Source organism: Neofelis nebulosa, chromosome 10 (assembly GCF_028018385.1).
Source record: "Neofelis nebulosa isolate mNeoNeb1 chromosome 10, mNeoNeb1.pri, whole genome shotgun sequence".
In the NCBI taxonomy this organism is placed as follows: Eukaryota; Metazoa; Chordata; class Mammalia; order Carnivora; family Felidae; genus Neofelis; species Neofelis nebulosa.
The window spans coordinates 59,633,850-59,656,182 of record NC_080791.1 but is presented as its reverse complement, the minus strand read 5'-3'; the positions used below and the strand labels follow the sequence as shown (position 1 = coordinate 59,656,182).

Below are 22,333 nucleotides of genomic sequence, written 5' to 3'. Positions count from 1 at the left end.
AGACCCTCCCACTATGCACGCCGGCACCTCCCCTCGGAACAGGCGCCCCTCCTCACACACCTCACCCCCGATAAATCTCCCCAGAGTAGGTTACGAAGGAGGCTCTCGGCTCGCACCCGCCTCTCCAGCACCCCCTCCAGCACCGCATCCCTGCGGGCGCCCAGACCGAACAGCAGCCGCGGGCCCGCGCCGGTTACCTGGCCGCGCGCTCCCGCAGCGCCTCACGGTCCCCCGGGATCGTCTTCGTTGCGGACTCGCGCCAGCGCTCCGAGCGCACAATTAGTTTAAACTATGGCCCCGCCCCCTCGCACCACCCTCTGATTGGCCCCGGTCGGCTGGAGTTTCACGCAAGGGCACGCTTCAGGACCCGGGAAAAGGAAGTGTGAAGACCACTGGGAAGAGAGAAGCGGTGTCACTACTTCCGGAAGCCGGCCGAGACTTGAAAGCAAAGAAAACCACAAATCCCAGCACCGCCCGCGGCTTCGGAGGCCCGCCCCCCGGCGAACTACAACTCCCGGTAGGCATCAGGCAGCACTTTCGGCGCTTAGCCGAGTCGCGGTGGCGAAGGTAGTTACTATAGAGTTGGGCTGAGTAAGCAAGGGGTAGTGGGACGCCGAGCTGGAGGGAAAGCAACGGCGGGTGAGTCGGGCGGGAAAACAGGAAATTCACTCAAAGGAACAATTCGCTCTCTATAGAGAGGAGAGGAACACACAGAAAGATTAAGGAATTTCCTTTCTCGGGGACCTGAGATACCCCCGCACACACCCTTTACCCCTTTAACAACAAACAAGACACAACGTCCATATGGAATAGACTGGAGCGGGGAGGGGAGGAAAGGGCGCCGAGATACATACCCATACAGATTTACAGATTTGGGGGCGCTTAAGAACATCCCCCATCACAAACCTGGGTCCCCGCTCCCCAATACGAATGCTTCAAATCCCTGACACTGGGAGATCTGAAACGCCCTCAGAAAATGGGTTGATTTTTCCTTTGATGAACTGAGACCTCTTCAGGACATGAGTAAACTACAGGCCCTAATACTGGAGCTGTATGAGGCTTGAAGTGTCTCTTTCCTTACGGGCAGGAAAATCCTAGAATACAGCCTCCTTCTGAGTCAGCAGCATCTTCCCACACACAGTCATGGGGGGGGGGGGGGGGGTTCTGTCCCTAAATTATCTCTTCTCTCTTTACCTCCACTATGGTCTGTTTCTCGGAGCTCTACTGTTAGAGTTTCATTCCTTTTACAGTCTTCATGATGGATTACCTTCGGCAACTTACCAGCACTTTCACATCCAGTCTCTTTTGAATTTTGTGAGTCAAGGATATTTATTCCCATTTTACAGATTGGAAAACTGAAACCCAAAGAGGAGCAGTAACTTGCCTGAGGCCACACAAGTCAGTGACAGCTAAGACTAGATAGATCCCCAGTTCTCCAACTTCCAGCTGGAGTAGATTGAACTACCTCAGAGAAAAGAAGCCTTTATGGCCTACATTGGGGTATTTACACTTCAGGCAGAATGAGTCCAAATCTTCCTTGAGAGCTTAAATGGGGAAAAGGAACTAGAAAGATGGAAGACAATGGGAATCAAACAGATTTAACAAAACTAAACAGGAAATTATCTGGCTAATGCAACATCCACATCTGATGCTGCCATGAATAGCTGGCTTCTAGGTGGCTGGTCCACTTACTATCTTACAGTCCCTCCAGGCTTGGTTCTAGGCCCACTTCACACTGCCGTATTCTCTTTGGTATTCTAATCCACCTCATTCACCACCTGTACACAGATGTACACAAGTATGTGCCCCCAGCCCAGCACTCATCTCTAAGCTCCAGGTCTGTCTAGCCAATTGCTTCTTCCAACATCTTCGTGTATCTCACAGACAATCCAAACTCAACACATCTGCAACTGATCATCTCTATGTACTCCAAGCCTGGATTTCTTACCATGTTCTCACCTCTGTCCAACATTATGGAAGCCAAAAACCCAAGAGTTATCCTTAATACAACTTCTATTTCACATCCATCTCAAAGTTCTGTCAGCTTTACTTCTTAAATAGGACTTCTCTCTGGTCCTAGCTACCATCACATCCTTCCTGCCTTCCTTCCCAGCCATTTTGCATGCTGCAGCCAGAGTAGTCCTTCAAACCACAAATGTGATTTTGTTCACTCCCCCCAGCCCCATTTAAAAATATACCTGTGCCTTCCTATTGGTCTTAGCATCAAGCAACATCTCAGCCAGGCTCCTGTCTACCTCTCCAGCCCCCAGTCTAATATATATCCTTCCCTTTCTCCTCTCTAGTTATATAGCATTCTTTGAGGTCTTCAACGTTGATTTCCAGGTAATCTTTCACCATAGAGCTTTTGCACATGCTGTTTTTTCTGCCTGGAATGTTCATCTTTTCTCCCTGCTATAATTTATACTTATCCTTCAGTTTTCTCAATCACTTCTTTGGAAGGTCTTCTCTGACTGCTCAGACCAGGGTCAAATCCTTCAATTATACAAGCTCATGTCCCTCTCCGTTATAGTATTATTACTGTTGCATTTTTTTAATTTTTTTAAATGCTTGTTTTTGAGAGAAGAGAGAGAATGAGTGGAGGAGGGGCAGAGAAGGGAAGAAACAGAGGATCTGAAATGGGCTCTGTGCTGACAGCAGAGAGCCTGATGTGAAGCTCAAACTAACAGACCATGAGATCATGACCTGAGATGAAGTCAGATGCTTAACCAACTGAGCCACCCAGGTGCCCTGCAATTTTTTTAAGTGTTTATTATTTAGAGAGAGCGCACATCCGTGCACAGGGGAGGGACAGAGAGAGAGAGGGAGAGAAAGAATTCCAAGCAGGCTTCATGCTATCAGTGCAGAGCCCTATGAGGGGTGCAAACCCATGAACTGTGAGATCATGTCCTGACCCAAAATCAAGAGCCAGATGCTTAACCGACTAAGCCACCCAGGCGACCCATGGTTGTTATGATTTTTATGTACTGATTAAGCACCTACTACTTGCCACCACTTTGGCACATGAGAAAAATATGGTTCCTGCCCTGGTGGAGTTTATGGACATACAGATGGTAAACAGATAATCTTAGGAGTGCTACCATGGCAGTAAGTATACGAGTCCAGAAGAGAAGTTCCACATCCAGATTGGGGCGTATATACAGGCTCAAAAGGTGATACCTGAACTGAGCCATAAAGAAGTAGCAAGGCAAAAGGAGAGAGAAACTGTATTCCAAGCAGAGGAAGGTAGATGTGTGGCAACCCAGTGGCAGGTGCAAGGAACTTAATTCAAGTAGGTGTATTAGCTGGGCTGCAGAATTAGAGAAGAGGAGAAGCGATGGCAGTAGAGAGGTAGGCAGGAGCTAGGTTGAATCTTGGACTTCCCTATGGCACCTGGAAGTATAACCTCCCACTAGAGTATGTGGTAGACTTTTCATGCCATTCTTTGACTTTTCTTCCACCTGTAGTCCATGACCAGAAACCCTCTCTAGGCCAGGCCATTTAGTCTCTTATCAGATCTCATCTGATTATTCCCAAAGCTTCTTATGCCATTGTATTGCTACTTACCTGAGAGGGAAGGAATAGGCTATCAACAAATCAAACTCCAATTGTTGTAATTTCCAGAAACTGAAAACAAATTTCCATCAACCTAGGATTGGTTAAAGTTAAATTAAGTAAATAAAGTAGGATACACACAAATTCTGTGAAATACTCTACAGTTATTAAAAGGGTGAGAGTCTACAACATTTTTTAAGCTTATTTATTTTGAAAGAGAGAGAGTGGGGGGGAGAGAGAGATAGAGAGAGAGAGAGAGAGAGAGAGAGAATATCCCAAGTAGGCTCCACGCTGTCAGTGCAGAGCCCAATGCAGGACTCAATTTCATGAAGCATGAGATCATGACTTGAGCTGGAACCAAGAGTTAGATGCTTAACAGACTGAGCCACCCAGGCACCCAGAGTCTACAATAATTTAAAGAGAAAAAAATACATTGTTAGCTAACACTACAAGGACAACCATATTTCAGTATAAAATGAGTATGCATCAAATCAGTATGCATCAAATCATAGACTTTTAGTTTCTACTTGATGTACTTCTCTATGTTGTTTGACTTTATTCAGCTATCATGTTAACTTTTAAAATTAAAGATAAAAGATATTTCTAGTTTGGAAGAGAAAAATTCCAAAACAAGACAAGTATTCCTCTAAAACTGTCATTTGTTAAGTTAACCTGGATAAATGAGGAAGGCACTGTGATCTGACTGGTTATGAGGCAGAATAGCAGCTGGGAAAGACAGACTCCAAAAACGCAGCCACTGAAGTGAGCAAGGCAGCCTCAGGTTTTTGTCAGTTTGGGTATACCTACCCAGCAGCCAGATTTACCATGTGACACCTGAAGACGCAATTCATTTCTTCCTTCATTTTTCCATTATCCATTTGTTCATCAAGCCTTTAGTGAATACCCATTCTTTGCTAGGCTCAGCGCAGAGTAATGGTGGGAAGAGAGAAAGAAGTCTGATTTCTGTCCCTGCCCTTGAGCTTACAAGGAAGGAATAGGAAGTAGTTTATAAAGAAATGTACAGAGAATACAACTGCTTCAATGTATTAAGCACCTGCTGCAGGACATAAAACAGCACTCAAAATAGGTTTGTCTCCATTTTACAGATGAGGAAACAGGCTGCGATAAAATTTTGTTCAAAGTATAATACAGGTATGTATCAGTTAGCTATTGCTGTATAGCAAACTATCCAAAACCATACTTTAAAACATATAGCTTAAAACAATACACATTTATTATTGCTTCCAAGTCTTTCAGTCAGCTATGTTTCTTCTGGTCTTGGCTCAGCTCATTAATGTGTCTGCAGGCACCTGTGGGTTGTGTGACTATCCTGAACTTGACTTGGTATAAGCTGGCTATTGGCTAGTCTAGGATAGCCTCAGGTGGGAACACTAGCTCTCTGCATGTATCTCACCTGCACGTTTCTCACATCCCTCCAGTAGGCTAGCCATTTTCTCTTGGCACAGGTAAAGAGAAAGAGGGCATGCCCTCTCTTTAAGCTTCTGTTAGTTTCATATCTACCAACATCCCATTGGTCAAGGCAAGTCATATGGCTGAGCCCAGCATGAAAGTGGATAGAACTACAGAGTTACAGGGCAAAAAGGACAGATACAAGGAAGACCATGAATAGGAACAATCAAGGGAATCAATCTATAGGAGACATTGATCAATTTTTTTCTGGAAAGACAGGCTTCATCAGAGGGTACACTAGGCTTGGGAACTGAAACATGATTAACATTCACTAAATAGGCAGCTATTTCTTAGAACTTGATGTGGGCTGGTTTGCCACAATCGATGGAATCCTAGCAGGCTTTTCTGTGCCCATGACAGACAGGGTTCTGTTATTTACTATCTTGGCTTCATTCCTTCTGGTCAGGTACAGGGCAGCAGCCATTCCACAAATGTTGGCAGAATTGAATCGAGTTTCTTACTGTGAATGAGGTGTGGACTGAAATAGCTGAACCTGGGAGCCAATTGTTAGAAAGAACAGCTTAGCATCAACACTCCCAAAACAGAAATCCTTGTATTTGGCAGTTTCTCATTCATTCCTCCCACAAATATTTCTCGAGCGCCTGTTGTAAGCCAGGTTCTGTGTCAGATGATGAACAAAATTTAGTGCCAGCTCACAGCCTGGGCTACTATTTAAATGGAGAAGAGTAATAACCCTCTCCACCTGGCAATTTACCTAACTACTTGGGGCCCCATGTTTAATACTAACGCATCCAGAAAAATGCATCAGGAGCTGGTGCAACACAAAATTCTGAGTGAGGTTCTCAATGGGTCAAGGAAACTAATGACAAAATTCTGCCCTTAAATATTCTAAGCTAAAATCCACGTCCAGTAGTGCAGAACTCTGGGGTCCCAACCCAGGACTTTGAGAAAATTATCCAATCTCTCAAAGGCATTGAACCTGTTGTAGGTGCTCAAGTGGAATGGGCTTCTCTGTCTCAGTGAGAACACAAGCCAGGTTCCTGTGTCTGGAAAAACATGTGTTCTTTGCTGTCTGTCTGTTGATTTGATACCTAAAAGATTCTGGTCTCCCTAATCAACAGTCTGTGCCCACCAGGCCAGTTCCAATTTAACAAGAGAATTCAGCTGTGAAGTGACTCAAGGTGGCACTTCCACGAAGCTCAGTTGAGACTGCTGCTTTTTGAGAGGAAGACATCATTCAGTTTCCATTCTTCTACACATGTGAAATCACCAAAAAAAGGAATTTACTTGAACTGTATTAAGTTGAATTATAAGCTATCAAGTCCATGGTTTTTAAGGGAAATTTCATTTTAAGAGAATGCACAGATTTCATTTTCTGCGTAAAACCTGTTTGCTTCTTTGAATCAAATGATAACTCCATATCCTAAGGTTTCCCTTTTTACTTTGGCTGCCAGGAATTTCAGAGATAACATAGGCCGTTTCCTAATTGTTAGATACATCTCTCTCCTTTCTTCTTTAATTTGCCTTCTAACCTTTCTCTTCCATGTTTCCATTTGCCACTAGTCATCCGTGGCTGTTGAGCACTTGACAGGTAGCATGTCCACACCAGGATGTGCTATGTTAAGTGTAAAATGTCTCAATTATTAATATCAATTATATGTTGAATATTTTGGATATATTGGATTAAATAAGCTTCATCTGTTTCTCTTGACTTTTCATGGCTACTAGAAAATTTTAAACTATACACTTGAAAAAAATTATGTATGTGGCCTGCATTTGCAGTGTTCATTATATTTCAGTTGAACAGCTCTGTTCCGTAAATCATCCCGTTTTATGCATGTATTGTTGTAAACTACCTCAAATCCTTCTGGAAAGCAGATGAAGTATAGTAACTGCAAAGGCAATGATGGCAGTGGAAGCAATGAGGAAGGGGAGGCTGACTGGGACGTGCACTTGTTGGTCTATTTGTCTTTTGTTTGTATGTGTCACATTCAAACCCCCTTGGTGTAAAGTGTGTTCAGCTCTCTTCTTCCCAGGTGAGTAGTATTCTCATGGCTCTCTCCAGTCTCTTGAAAATTTCTCTGAGTTCATTGGAATTGGAAAGGATCTAATAAAACAATTCACACCACATTGTAAATGACTGATAACACTGTGTTCACCCCTCTCAAGGGGTATTTCCATTTTAACAGGGAACAATCCCTGAACCCAAAGGAATGAATCCCTAATGGTGGAGTTTCAGGCATCAGTGACAGGTGAGTGACTGAAGTAGACTCTGGTTTTATGTGTATGTGTTTATATACATATGACTGTATTCGGGATGTGGCTGAAAATAGAGTCTATTGAAAGGAAATGGGGCTGACAGACATAGGGTCTATGGAAAGGAAATGGGGCTGACAGACAAGCTGAGCAGAGGTAACAAGTCCCCAGCTGGTCAGATTGCAAAGAGCTGTCAGACACCTGATCCAATGCAGGTGCTCAGGAGTTTGTTAAGCAATAGAATAGCCCAGTTGATGTCACCAAAGTGTAGGTACCAAGACAGCCTCCATGGTAACTACTATGGAGTAGCACAAAGCGGGGCTCAGAGTAGGATGCAGGAGGCTATGATTGCAGTCCACACTGACTCATTGGCTTAACTTTCGGCAAGTGCTTTCATCCTGGGGTCTCAGTTTCTTTGTGTAGAAAGAGAAATGGGTGTTACAATTATCAATGAGCTCTAAGGGATGTAAAAGTTCTCTGAGAAGTAGGAAGGTGCCCTACAAATGCAAGGAACCATGCTTAATATCTTAAAATAGAAATGCAGCCAGGCAAGCCTTGAGTGGTAGAGGATAGAAAGGAAGGGTGGAAGACTATGGGGATACCAGAAGGCCTATGCCCCTTGTACCTGCAACACCCGTCCTTCTCTGTCCTCCCAGGCTGAACCCGGACTCCCAGGGCCAGTGCTTACACCTGACAAACGATGGCCTGAGCTATGAGCAAAGAGGACTATATGAACACTTCAGTGCAAGAGCCCCCTCTTGACTACTCCTTCCGAAGCATCCATATGATCCAAGGTCAGCCCACAGAGTACAGCACTCCACTCACCATAGCAACAGGCTGGGTATGGTCCCCAGGGAGAAACCAGTCTTCTACTTAAAAGCCTAAATTCCTGTATGCTTGCAATTTTGTTGTTTTGGGGAGGAGTAGGGGTAGGGAGGTGGTAGGAAGAGGTGGTAGGAGTGGGAGGGATAATTGATCCTCTTTGAAAGAAGCCAGCCTACAACAGTAAAGTCAGGTGGAAGAAAATTGGGAAACCAGTCTATCAGCCAATGGTTTTATTCTCCTGTTTTTACCTGAAGAGACGAAAAGACTAATGAAAACACAAGCAGAACCCTCTCTCCTCTAAGGACACAAGCCTATTCTGATCACTGGTAAAACATGCAAGGTCTCGTTATTAACAATGGGCATGTTTCCAGTTTAAATATTTATTGACAAATATCTTATATTCATTCCAGTCATATCCAAGTTTATTCAATCATCACCCACACTTATTTCAGGTTTCAGCACTGCCCATGCTCATTCCCATTTTGTTATTCAATGTCCTTGTAAATAGGTGGCTCATACTCTTCAGGAAGGGACAGAAAGAGAGAGAGAGACAGAGAGAGAAAGAGAGAGAGAGAGAGAGAGAGAGAGAGAGAGAGAGAGAGAGAGAGAGAGAATCATATTCTCAGGAGAATATGCTTCTTCCCAAGGGAATTCTGCTGTCCCTAGACTTTGCCATCTGCCCTCACAGAATACATGCTGGCACCCACATATCCTAGCCCCAGTATCTGGCTTTGGTTTTCTCACATAGGCAATTGGTGACTAATTTTAACCTCAGAAAAAAGGCAAATAGTTATCCAGGAGGTACTAGCCTTGGCTTGTGTTTAGGGCACTACTGGGCTCCCACCAGCCACAGTGGTAACTCATGTTCTGTCATGGACATACACTCACCTACCATGATCTTTATTGGGCACTGTATCACTCTTAATTGATATAGTCTGTGTTTCACAAGGGTTTGAGCTGTAATGGTCATGTACAAGATAGCTGAGGTGACAAATAAGGGAATAGCTGAGTGGGGAATAGCTTTGTCCTCTACGGAACCCTCAGAATAAGGGGACAATCTACTACAACCAAGAATAACCACACAGCACAAACCATGATCTGTACAGATGCCCTTTCATTGAATCACTAATATTTACTGAGCACCTATTTATTAAGCACATGTGTATACACACATGCCAGGCATTGTGCTCCTTGCTGTGTGTTGTAAGGAGGAGAAAAAGACAGGTGCATCCAAGCCCCAAAGGCCCTCTGGTTCCACAGAACTTGTGGAAAGAGTTTAGGAGTACTTGATAAACTATTTGCTTGAAGTAATCGATAGATGGATTATAGACTCTGAAATGGCAGGGACTTTAGACCACATCCAACCCAAGTCCTCTAACTTCTGCTCGCTCGTGAACCTACAGTGGTAAGGGAGTCCCCTATGACACCCACTTACCAACCCCTCCCATTATGAGGTGAGGAATGATGCAAAGAAGTTATCATCAAACTAGCTCCCACCCTCTAGGGACACGTGGAAAAGTTGCACAGCAATCTTTCAGAGATATGAAGACAGGATCACATTTTCCCCAGTCTTCCTGGGGCTGAACACTCCACAGTTCTTTGGGCACTGATATTTGTGATCTGTTTTCCAGACCTGCCTTGGCCTACTCTGAACAAGGCAGCTTCAACAGATCCTCAAGCAGTGCACTACCCTGGTGGAGTCTAAGGGAACAGAAGTATGTAGCAGCGGGATACCCCATTCCACCCTTGATACCAGCAGCCCCAATAGGAGCCTCACGTTTTAGGCAGCACAGTCCTGCTAGTGGCTAATTCTGAGCTAGAGATCAGCCCATGCTTGGTGGCATTCCTCAAGCTGCTGCCTCATCAGACTGGATGCTAATCCATATGGGTTTATTTTAACCCTTTTATTCAGCTGTGTCATTTCATTGGGGGTTCTTGGGATATGGTGGTAGGGAGGGGACAGGATAAGGAGTTTATTCATGAGCTGGAGCACTCTGCTCCAGTGCCCTTCTGCCACCTCCCCCCAACTTCCTGCTCACTCCAGCATTAAGGCAGAGAGCCATCTGGTGGATGCTGCTGGATGTGCAGCAGAGGAGGAGAGGAAGTTAACACTGGGAGGAGGGGATGGGAAGGGAGGAAGCATGTCCAGTGAGAGTTGAGGGGAGTGACAACAGCTGGCCAGGCTCAGCAAACCCTAAATACTTACTTCCCCTTAGGCAGGTTTTGACAAGTAATGAAGGGCTTAGGGAGAACAGGAAAAATGTAGTCACCTCAGCCATAGCTGGTATCTGGTTCTGGCTCTGCCACCATGAATTTGGGCAGGGCCCGTCCTTTCTTTGACCTCATTTGTCAAAACGTGAATGGGGGCCTATACAGATGGATTGTAAAATTACTGTGTTCCCTGTTCTCTCTCCTCCTTAACCAAACTTTCTGAGGGTGTTGTTTACACTACCTGCTTAGATTTCCTGAACCGTCCCTTCACCCTTGAACTCAGTCCAATCTAGCTTCTGTCCCCAGGCCCTCGTCATTTCATTGAAATAGTCCTCACCAAGGTCACAAGGAGCTTCTGAGTTGCCGAAATTAGTTTTCAGACCTTATCTCCCGAAATTCCCGCTTATAAACTATGAATTCCCCAAACATCTGTAAAATTATCTTCTCGAGGTTCTCCCTCCGATTATTCATAACTATTTAATAGACTCCCCTTCCTCCTTGTCCCTTCTCTCTACCCTCACTCGTGTGGAATCTCATCTATTTCTCTAACTTGTACACCTTCTATGCTAATGATTCTCATCTCTTTCCTGAGCATCAGGCTTTCATATTCAGCTGCTTACTTGGCTTCTCCACCTTTTTGTGCTACAGGAACCTCAGACACACACCAAGGCCAAGCCTTCCAACCCCAGTTTCTATCTTTCTAATTCCTTATCATTCACACAAACAAGAAACTGGGCACTACCCTTGATTATTCTTCTGCTCTTAACATCCAATCAATCATCAAGTCATGCTGATTTTCTGTTCCACTTCATCTCTTGTCTGGATGACTGAAAGAGCCACATCGGTCCTCAGTCCCATCCACTCCCTTTAATCCATACTCCACACTAAAGCTTCAGAATGATCTTTTTGTAGGGCACCTGGGTGGCTCAGTTAAGCATCCGACTCTTGACTTCGGCTCAGTAAAATCATAGCTCTTGTTATCAGGCACCATCTGTGCCTTGTACTGAGTTCTTTTGTGGAAGAGGTAGCTAAACTACAGCACTGATTTTTCATGAACTCAGGCTCAAATTTTAAGAAATAAAATATCTTATCTAGGATCCCTATCTTACAGTTCATGAGTTCAAGCCCCACACCCGACTGTGCACTGACAATGCAGAGTCTGCTTGGGATTCTCACTCTCTCCCTCCCTCTCTTTAGTAGTATCTCACATAGTATCTCTCTCTCAAAATAAATAAATTAAAAATAAATAAATAAATAAATAAATAAAGAAATAAAGAATGAGGGGCTCCTGGGTGGCTCAGTTGGTAAAGCATCCAACTTTGGCTCAGGTCATGATCTACGGTTCCTGGGTTCAAGCCCTGCATTGGGCTTCCCACTGACAGTGTGGAGCCTCCTTGGGATTCTCTCTCCCTCTCCCTCTCTCTCTCTCTCTCTCTCTCTCTGCCCCTCCCCATTTGCATGTGTTCACTCTCTCTCAAAAATAAATAAACTTAAAAAAAAAAGATCTTCTACATTGAAAGATTTGAATCACCTCATTTGCTTAAACCCTCCACTGGCTTCCCATTGCCCACAGGATAAAGTCCAAAACACTCAGCCCGGCATTCAAAGCTCCTTGTCTTTTTCCTCCTTGCCCACCTTGTGCAGCACATGCCCATATATACACACTGTTCCACACCTCATGCCTCTTCTCCTGTCATGCTGTTCTCACCCTTTCCACCGTTTACTTGGTTAATGTCTCCTGATCCACTGAGTTCCATCGCAGGTTTCAACTTCCCTAAGTTCCCAGATTATGTTAGGAGCCCCACTTCATAGTTCTGTTGCTGTTACATTGCCAACATTGCCAACAACATTGATGTTGTTTTCATCTTGCTGGTATGAGCTCCTCCAAGGCACAAACAACTGCTTCATCCCTGCCCTGTTACTCATACAGAGTTTGGCATAGACCATCTCTCATTTTGTTTACTGCTATATATCCAGTATCTGGCACATACACAGTTGCTCAATATTAACGCAAGAAAGAGGACATCAGAATGTGTTGTACTTTAGTGAATGCTATGGGCTCCACCAGCGGATAAGTCTAGATTTTGTGCTGTCATCTCGGTTCAAGCCTGACAATTCTGGGTTCTTAACTTCCACAAAATTAAGAGTGATTTTGCCTCCCTCAACCCCTCAAACAGGGGTGGTACACAAAGGACCCAATGATATGATAGACATGAGGGGACCATGTGACCCAAACCAAGAGTTTGGGATGGGAAGTCTTTGACCCTCAGTCTAAGCTTATTTGGATTCCTGGGGTCTATGGGACAGGGTCCTGGACTGACCATTGGTAGAGTCATACTAGACTCAAGCATGGAGCTATGGTCCTGCCAGCCCCTCCAGCTATAGCTTAGGCTGTAAATCCACCCAGCTCTGTCCCTTCCCAATGCTAAGACAGAAAAGCAAAGATGATAACCCAAGTCTTACTTTGTCCCCACAGATCTGACAAGCGAGGAGCCAAGAACAGGGCTACGACCACTAAGGCACTCAAAGTCAGGGAAGTCACTGACCCAGTCCCTGTGGCTGAACAACAATGTCCTCAATGACCTGAAAGATTTCAGCCATGTGGTTTCACTGCTTCTGGAGCATCCAGAGAACTTGGCCTGGATTGATCTATCCTTCAACGACCTGACTTCAATTGACCCTGTGAGTACCCAGCCCTGAGAGTCCAGTCAGGATGGGCCTGATCCCACCTTTTCTAGCTCCCAGCTTCTCTACTTCCCACATATTATCAAAGAAGTAATGAGGCAGTGTGGTACGGTACAAAGTACATGGCTGTGGGCTCAGAGAGATGTAGGTTCAAATCCTAGATCTTACTGTGTGATTTTGAGCAAGACAGCCAACCTTTCAAAATGTCAGCATCCCTGTCTGAAAAAAATGGAGAGCATATGCCAGCATCATAAAGGTTTTGTAAGGATTAAATGAGAATTATGAAAAACAACTGGAACATAGCAGGCTGCACTAAAATCACAGCTCTTGTTATCTGGCACCCCCTGTGCCTTGTGCTGAGTTATTTTGTGGAAGAAATAGCTAGACTGCAGCACTGATCTTCCATGAACTCACACTCAAATTTTAAGAAATAAACAGAACTGGGGGTGCCTGGGTGGCTCAGTTGGTTGGGCGTCCGACTTCGGCTCAGGTCATGATCTCGCGGTCCGTGAGTTCGAGCCCCGCATCGGGCTCTGGGCTGACAGCTCAGAGCCTGGAGCCTGTTTCGGATTCTGTGTCTCCCTCTCTCTCTGACCCTCCCCTGCTCATGCTCTGTCTCTCTCTGTCTCAAAAACAAATAAATGTTAAAAAAAAAAAAAAAAAAAAAAAGAAATAGAACTGGCCCTGTCTTGTCCAGGATCCCTATCAGAGGGAAAGCAGCTAGAGAATGACTTCGTAACTATTCCCCAGGTGTAGAGATCCCAATTTAACTACTATTTGAAAGCTTCTCTTTTGTACCTAGCATGATGTTCTGTACCCCTGTCCCCTGTTGTGAAAGAATCTTAAATCACTAAAGCTGAAAAGGCCTTCAGTGTAGGGCCAGCTAAGGCTCAAGGAGAGGCAGGAGAGCCCAGGCACCTGGCAAGTCAGTGGCTATGCTAGGAACCAGGATCATATCTCCTGCACCTTAGATCATAGCTCTGTGTCAATGTGTGTTAGCCCTTCAAAGCTAAATGAAAAGTAGGTTGGAGTCGTCTGCAGTGGCTGCAGCGGAATGGCATAGACTGGAAATCAAGTTGTTTCTCAAACTCTTCCTTCTCTGCCCACAAGCCAGTCCTGAGCACAGATCCAGGACCCTGTCCATTCTGGCTTTTGGTTTCCTTCCCTCAACAGGTCCTGACAACTTTCTTCAACCTCAGTGTCCTCTATCTCCATGGCAACAGCATCCAGCGCCTGGGAGAAGTGAACAAGCTGGCTGTCCTCCCTCGACTCCGGAGCCTGACACTCCATGGGAACCCCATAGAGGAAGAGAAGGGGTATAGGTGAGCGCCCTGCCCCTGGGCTGGGCTCCTCTGAGGGGGAAAGGAGGTGGGAAGATAAGAAGTCCAACACCATTATTCTGCCATGCTGGGACAGGGAAAGGAGTAGAGACCTTTAGGCATTTCTTGCCTATTAGGAGAAACTCTGTCATCCCCCAAATTATACTTAAGTTCCTCCATTCCTTGCAATTAGGGGAGATAGTGGCAACTGGTGGAGGGGGAAGGAGGTTCTGGTGCAGGGCTGGCCCCCAGCCTGAGTCTTCCCCACAGGCAATATGTGCTGTGCACCCTGCCCCGTATCACCACATTCGACTTCAGCGGGGTCACCAAGGCAGACCGCACCACAGCTGAAGTGTGGAAGCGCATGAACATCAAGCCCAAGAAGGTCCGGATCAAGCAGAATGCACTCTGAGGTTCTCAGGCCCCAGCAGTCCTGAGAGGATGGTCAGTTTGGTTTAACAATAAACGATCTGAGCAGTTGAGCAGGTGTGAAGTCACCTGTGTCATGTAAAAACGTCCTCCAACTCAGGCACTTGTCAGTAGCTCCAGTGTTATTTGGCTGAAAGAGGGAGGCAGTGGAGGAAAAGGCCTGTTGCAACACCTGGGACACGGGGGACCTGGGTTTACTGGTATGTCCTTGGGAGACTTACCTCTCTGAGCCCTTTCTTTACTCTTCAATTCAGACATGCTGGGGTTAGAGCTGTTTCACAGAGTGCCAAGTTTCTGTGGAGATCCCTCAGAGAAGACGACAGGCTGTGATCTTTGAACCCCCCACTTCGATCAGATCAGGGTATTTCTGCTCTGTCTTACATGTTGGGATTCTGCTTGAGATTTCATTTGATAAAGGGAATCTTCTGCTTGAAAACACTGGCTTGCTGGCTCTATATCAAGTATTCTTGGTCTGCCTTTATCCCCCAACCCTGGGCTTGTTGGTAATTCCACTGAATTTGAGGCAGGGCCCCAACAGCGAGAGCTGCCTCAGATTCAAGTCTGTTCAGTTTTGACAGTGTTCCCATCACCAAGAAAGGACAAGCATGGTCTTATCCAATCTGATGTTATTCCAGGCCAAGTTCTGGCTAAGACCGGGGAACCCTGAACCCTTATCTCCTGGATTCCTCTTAATGCCCCTAGAAGACATCCCCCACCCCCCGCATCCATCTCACTGCTCACAGACCAGAAGTAGTATCAGGGTGGTGGGCAGGACAGACGGGCTGCAGCCAGCACACAGATGAATACACTTCCTTTATCGAGGGTGACAAACCAAAACAAAACCCCAAACATGTAAAAACCCAGGGTGCTAGATATACAAACTCAATTCATTCAGATTCAAGCTCGTCCAGACCCTGGTCACAAACCCTACTGAGGTGCATGTGAGCACCAAGTCAGGGAGAGGGGGGCAGGAGTGAGGCCAAGAGAAAGGATGGGAAGGGGGCCCCCATAGGCCCCCTAAGGATCACTCTCTCACAGTGGTACCTCCACCTTCCCAGTGACAGTGAAGACCTACTACGCCTTAATCTTTTGACCCCTACCCCATCCCTGGCCAGGGCTTTGAACGCCAGTCCCAAATGGTTCTACCCTCCCTTGCTCCATCCTCACTTGCTCAGGCTTCCAGCCTTCCAGCTTCTTCTCCTCCTCCACACTCTTCTCTGTGATTAGTAGCAGGTTAGGGTACTGTATGAGCCGCAGTGAGGCTGGGGGCCAGGAGAGGCAGGGTGAAGACGGGTGAAGAGAGGAGAAGAGCTGTCCCAAGGATCCCTCTCTTCATGGGATCCCAAACTGTACAACCAGCTCCTCTTTTGCATCCACTCGGATCTGAGAAAGTGCACTGTAGGCATAAGCAGCTATCCTGGAGACCTGAGACAGAGGGACCAGGGAGGAGAGGAACAGAGAGAGGCAGTGAGAAGGGAGATCCAAAAAGCCAGGGAGGTGGATTGGGTGGCGAGAGAGGGGATGATGGGGGATAGGAAGCCAAAGAGAAAGGCAGGGATGGGAAAGATGGAAAAGAACAAAGGGGAGAAAGAGAACAAAGGTGGAGAGGAGAAGACACAAAGTAAGAGAGGTGAGAGTGAGCAAGGTACTTGAGCTACCAGGCTCTCTAACTCCACTTCCCTACTGCCTCTGAGATGGAGAGGGCGAACCCTCTGCCACAGCCTGGGCAGTGCAGGAAGGATGGGCAGGGGCGGGCCAAGGGGTGGCTCACCTGCTGTAAGTCGGAGAAGGGGATGGGCTCGCTGGCCAGCACTTGGTGGGGCTGGCTGGTGAGAGATGGCAGCGGTGGCAGCTTCTTCCAGTGGGTCAGGCTGCTGCTCAGCACAGCCAAGCGGGTGCTGGCCAAGAGGGAGGATGGGGTGGGCAGTCAGGCCAGTCTGCTCTGCCCAGTCCAGCCTGGCTCGGGGAAGTCTCACTCCCTCAGGCCAGAGAAGCAGGGTGACGGTGGCCTCTGCTCACCACAAACTCACTCCAGGCCCACCTCCCTTGGCCTCCGCACCCTTGAAGGCCATGGGGCAAACAGGGCCAACATGCACATCTGCTGAGGTACCAGAGAGATTTGTTGTCAGTCTCCTGGGCCACACCCAAACAAGGAGCCTGGACTGGGGCTCGGACTCCAAAGCTGGATAAGGGATCGAGGGGCAGGGAGGGACCCAAGCAGCCTGAGGGAGGGATGCAAGCTGGCCAGGTCTCACCTGTACTGCCTTGCCCGGTCCATGTACTCATGCTGCTCCATGCCCTGGGAGTCCGCAGCAGACACATCAATGATGTTGCTTTGGGGAGAGGAGGCAGAGGGAACATGACAGGTGCTTTAAGAGGGATACACAGGACTCACTGCCAAGTCCCAATTCCAGAGCTATCTGACACCATGTCCCTGCCTCCCCACTGGAGCAAGCCCAGGCCTAGAGGCACCTCTCACCACTGACCTTGTCCCATCCCCCATATCCTGGGCCCAGTCCCCCTATCCCAGCTTTTAACATGGATGGAGAAAGCTCTGCCCAGGCTTGGTCCTGCAGTGCTCACCTGGCTGTCTTAGCAAGAATGGAGGAGAGCAGGGCCTGCTCATCTGTGCGAGTGGAAGGCAGGCTGTGGTAGTTGGGCTCAGCTCCATTGAGGGCTTTGGTAGGGGGGCTGCTAGGGTCCAGCAGCAGTTTCCGCTCCTCTCGGTCCTGGGAAAGGCCATGGAGGAGAAGTAAGCCCCAGAGCCTTTAGTTAGATTTATTTATTTACTTACTTATTTGAGAGAGAACACACATGCTAGCAAGGGAGAGGGGCAGAGAGAGAGAGAGAGAGAGAGAGAGAGAGAGGGAGAGAGAGGATCTTAAGCAGGCTCAACACTCAGCACGGAGCCCAATTTGGGGCTGGAGCTGATGTGGGGCTGGATTTCACAACCCTAGGATTATGACTGGAGCCAAAATCAAGAGTCAGACACTCAACCGACAGAGCCACCCAGGCACCCCAACCCTGGAGCCTTTAGTCCAACCTGCCTTTCTTGGGCTCTCCTTTCAGCCCAGCTCTGACTTTTAAGCACCAAAAAATATCCCAAGTGCTGAAGTGTATGGAATGTCAGATAACGCTCAGTCCTGCCTGCCCTTCGGAGCTCAGCTGAGTTGTGGGTCTAGGATGAATTAAAGTAAATCCAAGCAGCCCTAGAGGCCCTGAAAAGATGGACAGAGACACAAAGCATGTACTCAATAGCCACTTTGGAGCTTCAGCAAACAGTCTAGCACCTGATGAGAAAGAATACTGGAAGCTGGAAGCCAGAGGAGTAAGGTCTAGAAACTGATGGGAGTCAGGAGCCCAAGAATGGCCCTCCTGATCCCCCAGACCAGGCCCTTCCCAGAAAGGCTGTCTGCTCCTAGGATGGAGGCCCCATGAGGCCAGACAATTATATTCCTCATGTAATCTCAGGGCAAGAGTCCCAGCCTCTGGGTCACACAGTCCAAGTGTGCCCCCTTCCTAGAGGGCAGGTCCCTTCTACTCTCAGGTGTTCACTCTTCTCTAATGCTTTCTTTGTATATGACTCCCAGAACCAAACTTGGTGCACCTGGTGAAACCTGACCAGAACAGTGCAGCTGTTCCCTCCCTTGCCAAGTCACCACACTTCTATTCTTGTGGTTTGTTAATTTTCAGTAGTCCTGTTACTGCTAGCTTAAGCCAATAATCACAACCCCCAGAACTAACATGGGGCCAAACCAAGTCTCCCTGGTCCTATTCCAGCCCCTTATTCTAATCTACTGCAGTCTCTCTGAATATGACCCTGCCTTGAGCCTATCAGCTGCAAATCCCTGCTGGCTTTATGTCAGCCACAAATTGGATAAGCAGGCCTGCTGGGTATCTATCCAAGCCATAAAGAGCAAGGGTGCCCAGGACAAAGCCAAAGACAAGGGGGCCCATCCTGCCTAATGCTGACTCACCAACCCTTAGTGCCAGACCACCAGTGCTCCACTCCAGGCAGATCTCAGTTCCTACCATAGACCTTCCCACTGTGGGCTCCCAGTTCCCCTGCCCCCAACTCCACAACTCTCCTTACAGAGGGCCACTTCCTCCTGCTCGCCTGCCCCACCCTAGGCAGGCCGAGCCTTTTCACAATACTCTTCCTTCTCAAGTCTAGGTTGCCAAGCGTCTTCGGTTCCCAATAGTATGAGACAAAAGCTGTGGGACTCTGTCCTATCACCTCCCAACTCCTAGACATACCCTCCTCCTCCTCAAAACACAGACTAAGTATTCAAGGGCTAGAAGGACAAAATGCTTGCTAAAGATCAAACTATCTCAAAGGAAAGCTGGCTCCATAACCCTGAATTTGCTTCCTGTGTGCTGTCCTTCTCCCAGCCCTACTTCAGACAGATCTTCCTATAGGACAGGGCAGTCTCCCCTGTCCCCCATGTCTAAGCGGATTGTTCAAGAACAACGATGTTTTCCTGAGACCTAGACTCCCAGAAGAGGCCAGGCTACCCCCAATCAGAGTGAACAAATAACATCACCCCACCCCCAAGGGCAAGTGAAGCATGGAGGAAGTGTTTCACACCAAGGTTTGTCCCTGAGTCAGTGTCAACCCAGGAGTCAGGCTTTCACTGTCTACTCCAGCACAGACACATATACATGGTCTGTCCATAAGTAGTCACCTGGTGTATGGGCATAGCTGAAAAGAATATCTTGGCCCAGTGGATAAAGCACATGGCTTGGTATCAAGATACATTGACTACAGCATTACTCAGCTTTGTATCTTTGGCTAAATATCTTAGCCTCTCTGAACTTTTCCCTTACCTTTAAGTACATAACCTACACCTATACGACAAACGTTTGGCAAATGTCAAATGAGAGAACTATAAAAAGTCTTTGAAAATGTGTCATTTATTTCTTTTTATTGTAACAAAGGAGCAGAGATTAAAGTGGGGGAGGGGCCTGCCCAAGAGCTGAGAAAGGGATTTTGGGATAGGGAATGGCTTGTAGACCTTTGCCACATGAAGGCTCAAATCACCCAGCACTGACTGAGCACCTCTCTGGGGGTTAGAAACAGAAGTGAGAGCCTGTCAAGATGAAAGTTCAGACCAATAAACCCAGCTCTCCCAGCTAGAAGCTGGTATCCTTTCTGAGAAGGCCCTAACCCTTCTTTTTTTTTTTTTAATTTTTTTTTTTCAACGTTTATTTATTTTTGGGACAGAGAGAGACAGAGCATGAACGGGGGAGGGACAGAGAGAGAGGGAGACACAGAATCGGAAACAGGCTCCAGGCTCTGAGCCATCAGCCCAGAGCCTGACGCGGGGCTCGAACTCACGGACCGTGAGATCGTGACCTGGCTGAAGTCGGACGCTTAACCGACTGCGCCACCCAGGCGCCCCTGGCCCTAACCCTTCTTAACTCATTCCCTGCAAGAGTTCGTGTTATCCTTTAGGAGACAATTTTCCACTAGGCCACAGTTTTCCCAGTAGGCAGGAATATTGTCTCCTCTAAGATGCTGGGGTGAAGTGAGGGATAGCGGACATGATGTATGCCTAAGGTGTAAGGCACAGGAAATAGGAATATGTGTTCATTGGGGGTTTGGAGAATTAATGAGGCCCAAGAGACACCCATGCCTCTCAAACAAAGGGCATTTTCCTAACCTTAAGTTCTTAACCCAAAATAGTTTCATGTGAGTCACTGGGAAAGACCGACTTCCCAAATACCAATAATATAATCCACTTCTGTGACCATCTCTCCACCAGACTGTGAGCTACTTGCTGAAATCCTTCTGTCATCTGTGTGTCTAGAATGTGTTGAAACCCAACACATGTTGGACCCAAGCTTAGAGGCAAGAGCTTGAGACTTCATCCTTGGGAAGGTCTCCCCACTCCTAAAAGGAGATCAGGCAGGCAGGTCAGAGATTAAGATGTAGGGAGAAGTGAGAATGCACCAAGGGGAAGAGGAAGAACTTAAAACTGCAAATCTTCCCAGCCTAATCCTTTCTGCAAAGGGATCAGGTCTACAGTCAAATTCCCAGGGCAAGCACCCCTCTAGCTAAAGGAACTCGCAGGCCCCAAGCAAAAACTGCACCGAGGCAGGTCAAACTGAGCTCTCATCCCACCTCTCTAATCCAATACAGCCAAAGTGAAACCCGCTTTGTTGCTTCCCCAAAACGTCTTGATGTCATGGTCTCTATTAAATTCTTTACTGGTCAACTCAAATGCCACCTACTTCCAGAAGCCTTCTCTGACCCCAAACCGCAGTGACCTTCCTTCTCCAACTCGAGGGACTGAGAAGATACATAGATTCCTGATTCATGTTAGGAAAAGCTAACTCTGAGCCTCAGCTTACCCATCTTTAGAATGGATTCACAAAGCCCGCTCATACAAGCACAGAAAAAGCACAGGAAGCTTGGAAGACAGTGTTTCCCAAGGACCGAGGCTGAGGATTCTGAAGGCTATAAAGGTTTAAAGATAGGATAACATGAAAGGGGTGGGAGCGAGCGGGACAGGGGGCTGTCTGCACACCCCAAAGCGGAGACTGTGTGGAGAAAGCTGGGGCTTTAACAGGGGTAGGAGCCCGGCCGAGCGTCCCCTCCGTAATCTGTCCCCTCCCGGCCTCCGTACTAAGTGAGGCCCACAGTCCCGTTCTTCTGCAGGCTTTTTTCTGGGCCCCACGCCCTAGCCTCTCAACCCTCATTCCCGAGCCTCGCCCGCCGCGGCCGCACCTGGTCCGAGTCCTCGTTCTCGCTGCTGTAGCAGCACCCCATGGCCGGGGCCGGGCCGGGCGCTCAGGCCGCGCCGAGGAGGGACGGCGTCCGTCGGGAGCCCTTCCGGTCACATGACCCGTGGCTGCATCCAGCGAGCAGCCACCCGCCGCCCTGCCAATCCCTTCCCAGAGCCCCGCCGCTACCGCCGCAATCCTGGCTTCCGGCCCCGCCTCCACCGCATGATCATCGCCAACCAATGGGAGGGCTCACCTCGCTTGACAAGACGCGAGGCACGTGATGCGATGAAAGGGAGGGGCAGGTCACATGACTTCAGCGTCTTCTCAGTCTTGGAGCTGGAGTCTTCCGCCGACTTAAAGAGGCCCTCCTGATGTGTACTGTGTGGTCGCGCGGCTGCCAGGCTACCTTTCAGGGTCAGTGAGCGAACTTCTACCAAATGCTCCCGTAAATGCCATGCGAAGGAAGAGTGGGACTCAGGCCCTCCGCTCCTCGAGCACACAGTCTCCGTGTACAAACACTGGACCCAGATGCCCAGCACCAAGTTGGAAGACACATAAAGACTGTAGCCCCCAACGGAGTTCTCAACCTGTACTGGGGATGGGAGACTTATTGGAAGAAGAGCTCTTATTCCTTCACGAGCCAAAGAGGAGCAGAGCTCAATCCTGGAAGAGAGGCCACCTGGCAGTCTTTGCCCTCAGGCATTTCTCTGCAATCTTGCTTGCCTTTTTACATCAACTCTAGTAATCCTAATTCACAAAGCTGACTATCAGTGCTTTTCTTAGAACCATCCCATATCTTCCCTTGGACCCTGAACACTGGTCATTCAACAAGTCTGTTATTCAACATCTTGCAGCGCCTGATACCTGCCTCCCTTTTCAGCACTGGGGTCGTGGGG

General features: G+C 47.7%; 3 protein-coding genes across 8 annotated transcripts in view; 1 reads left to right on the top strand and 2 right to left on the bottom strand.

The window, feature by feature from the left end:
- NUMA1 (nuclear mitotic apparatus protein 1) overlaps positions 1-338 on the bottom strand; it is a 72,404-nt gene extending 72,066 nt beyond the window's left edge. Inside the window, exon 1 of the mRNA XM_058687893.1 lies at positions 198-338. The gene's annotated coding sequence lies outside the window, so the exon portion shown is untranslated. The remainder of the gene's footprint in view (positions 1-197) is intronic.
- Positions 339-498: 160 nt separating this feature from the next.
- LRRC51 (leucine rich repeat containing 51) lies at positions 499-15,146 on the top strand. Of its 6 annotated transcripts, none has more exons than XM_058687943.1 (6): positions 558-639; positions 7,173-7,235; positions 7,896-8,033; positions 12,752-12,957; positions 14,134-14,282; positions 14,550-14,761. In XM_058687943.1, exons 3-6 carry the CDS (start codon positions 7,952-7,954, stop codon positions 14,689-14,691), a joined length of 579 nt encoding a protein of 192 aa, XP_058543926.1. In that variant the 5' UTR covers positions 558-639; positions 7,173-7,235; positions 7,896-7,951; the 3' UTR covers positions 14,692-14,761. The 6 variants fall into 6 exon arrangements, with proteins under 6 accessions (XP_058543927.1, XP_058543926.1, XP_058543925.1 ...); XM_058687942.1 differs by having other exon boundaries at positions 622-639; positions 7,153-7,235; XM_058687941.1 differs by lacking the exon at positions 558-639 and adding an exon at positions 4,659-4,704 and having other exon boundaries at positions 7,153-7,235.
- A 356-nt stretch (positions 15,147-15,502) lies between these two features.
- LAMTOR1 (late endosomal/lysosomal adaptor, MAPK and MTOR activator 1) lies at positions 15,503-21,615 on the bottom strand. Its single transcript, XM_058687948.1, has 5 exons — positions 21,439-21,615; positions 17,292-17,437; positions 16,964-17,041; positions 16,480-16,606; positions 15,503-16,133 (listed from the first exon to the last, which is right to left on the bottom strand). Exons 1-5 carry the CDS (start codon positions 21,478-21,480, stop codon positions 16,041-16,043), a joined length of 486 nt encoding a protein of 161 aa, XP_058543931.1. The 5' UTR covers positions 21,481-21,615; the 3' UTR covers positions 15,503-16,040.
- Between the last annotated feature and the right edge of the window lie 718 nt (positions 21,616-22,333).

Bases quoted from the DNA above. Each gene is read 5' to 3' on its own strand.
- LAMTOR1 (XM_058687948.1), bottom strand. From the start codon at position 21,480: ATGGGGTGCTGCTACAGCAGCGAGAACGAGGACTCGGACCAG. The intron at 17,042-17,291 runs GTGAGCACTGCA...CTCTCCCCAAAG, and splicing joins ATTCTTGCTAAGACAGCCAG to CAACATCATTGATGTGTCTG. The intron at 16,134-16,479 runs GTGAGCCACCCC...CCTCTGTCTCAG, and splicing joins CCTTCTCCGACTTACAGCAG to GTCTCCAGGATAGCTGCTTA.
- LRRC51 (XM_058687940.1), top strand. From the start codon at position 7,952: ATGAGCAAAGAGGACTATATGAACACTTCAGTGCAAGAGCCCCCTCTT. The intron at 8,034-12,751 runs GTCAGCCCACAG...TTGTCCCCACAG, and splicing joins AAGCATCCATATGATCCAAG to ATCTGACAAGCGAGGAGCCA. The intron at 12,958-14,133 runs GTGAGTACCCAG...TTCCCTCAACAG, and splicing joins ACCTGACTTCAATTGACCCT to GTCCTGACAACTTTCTTCAA.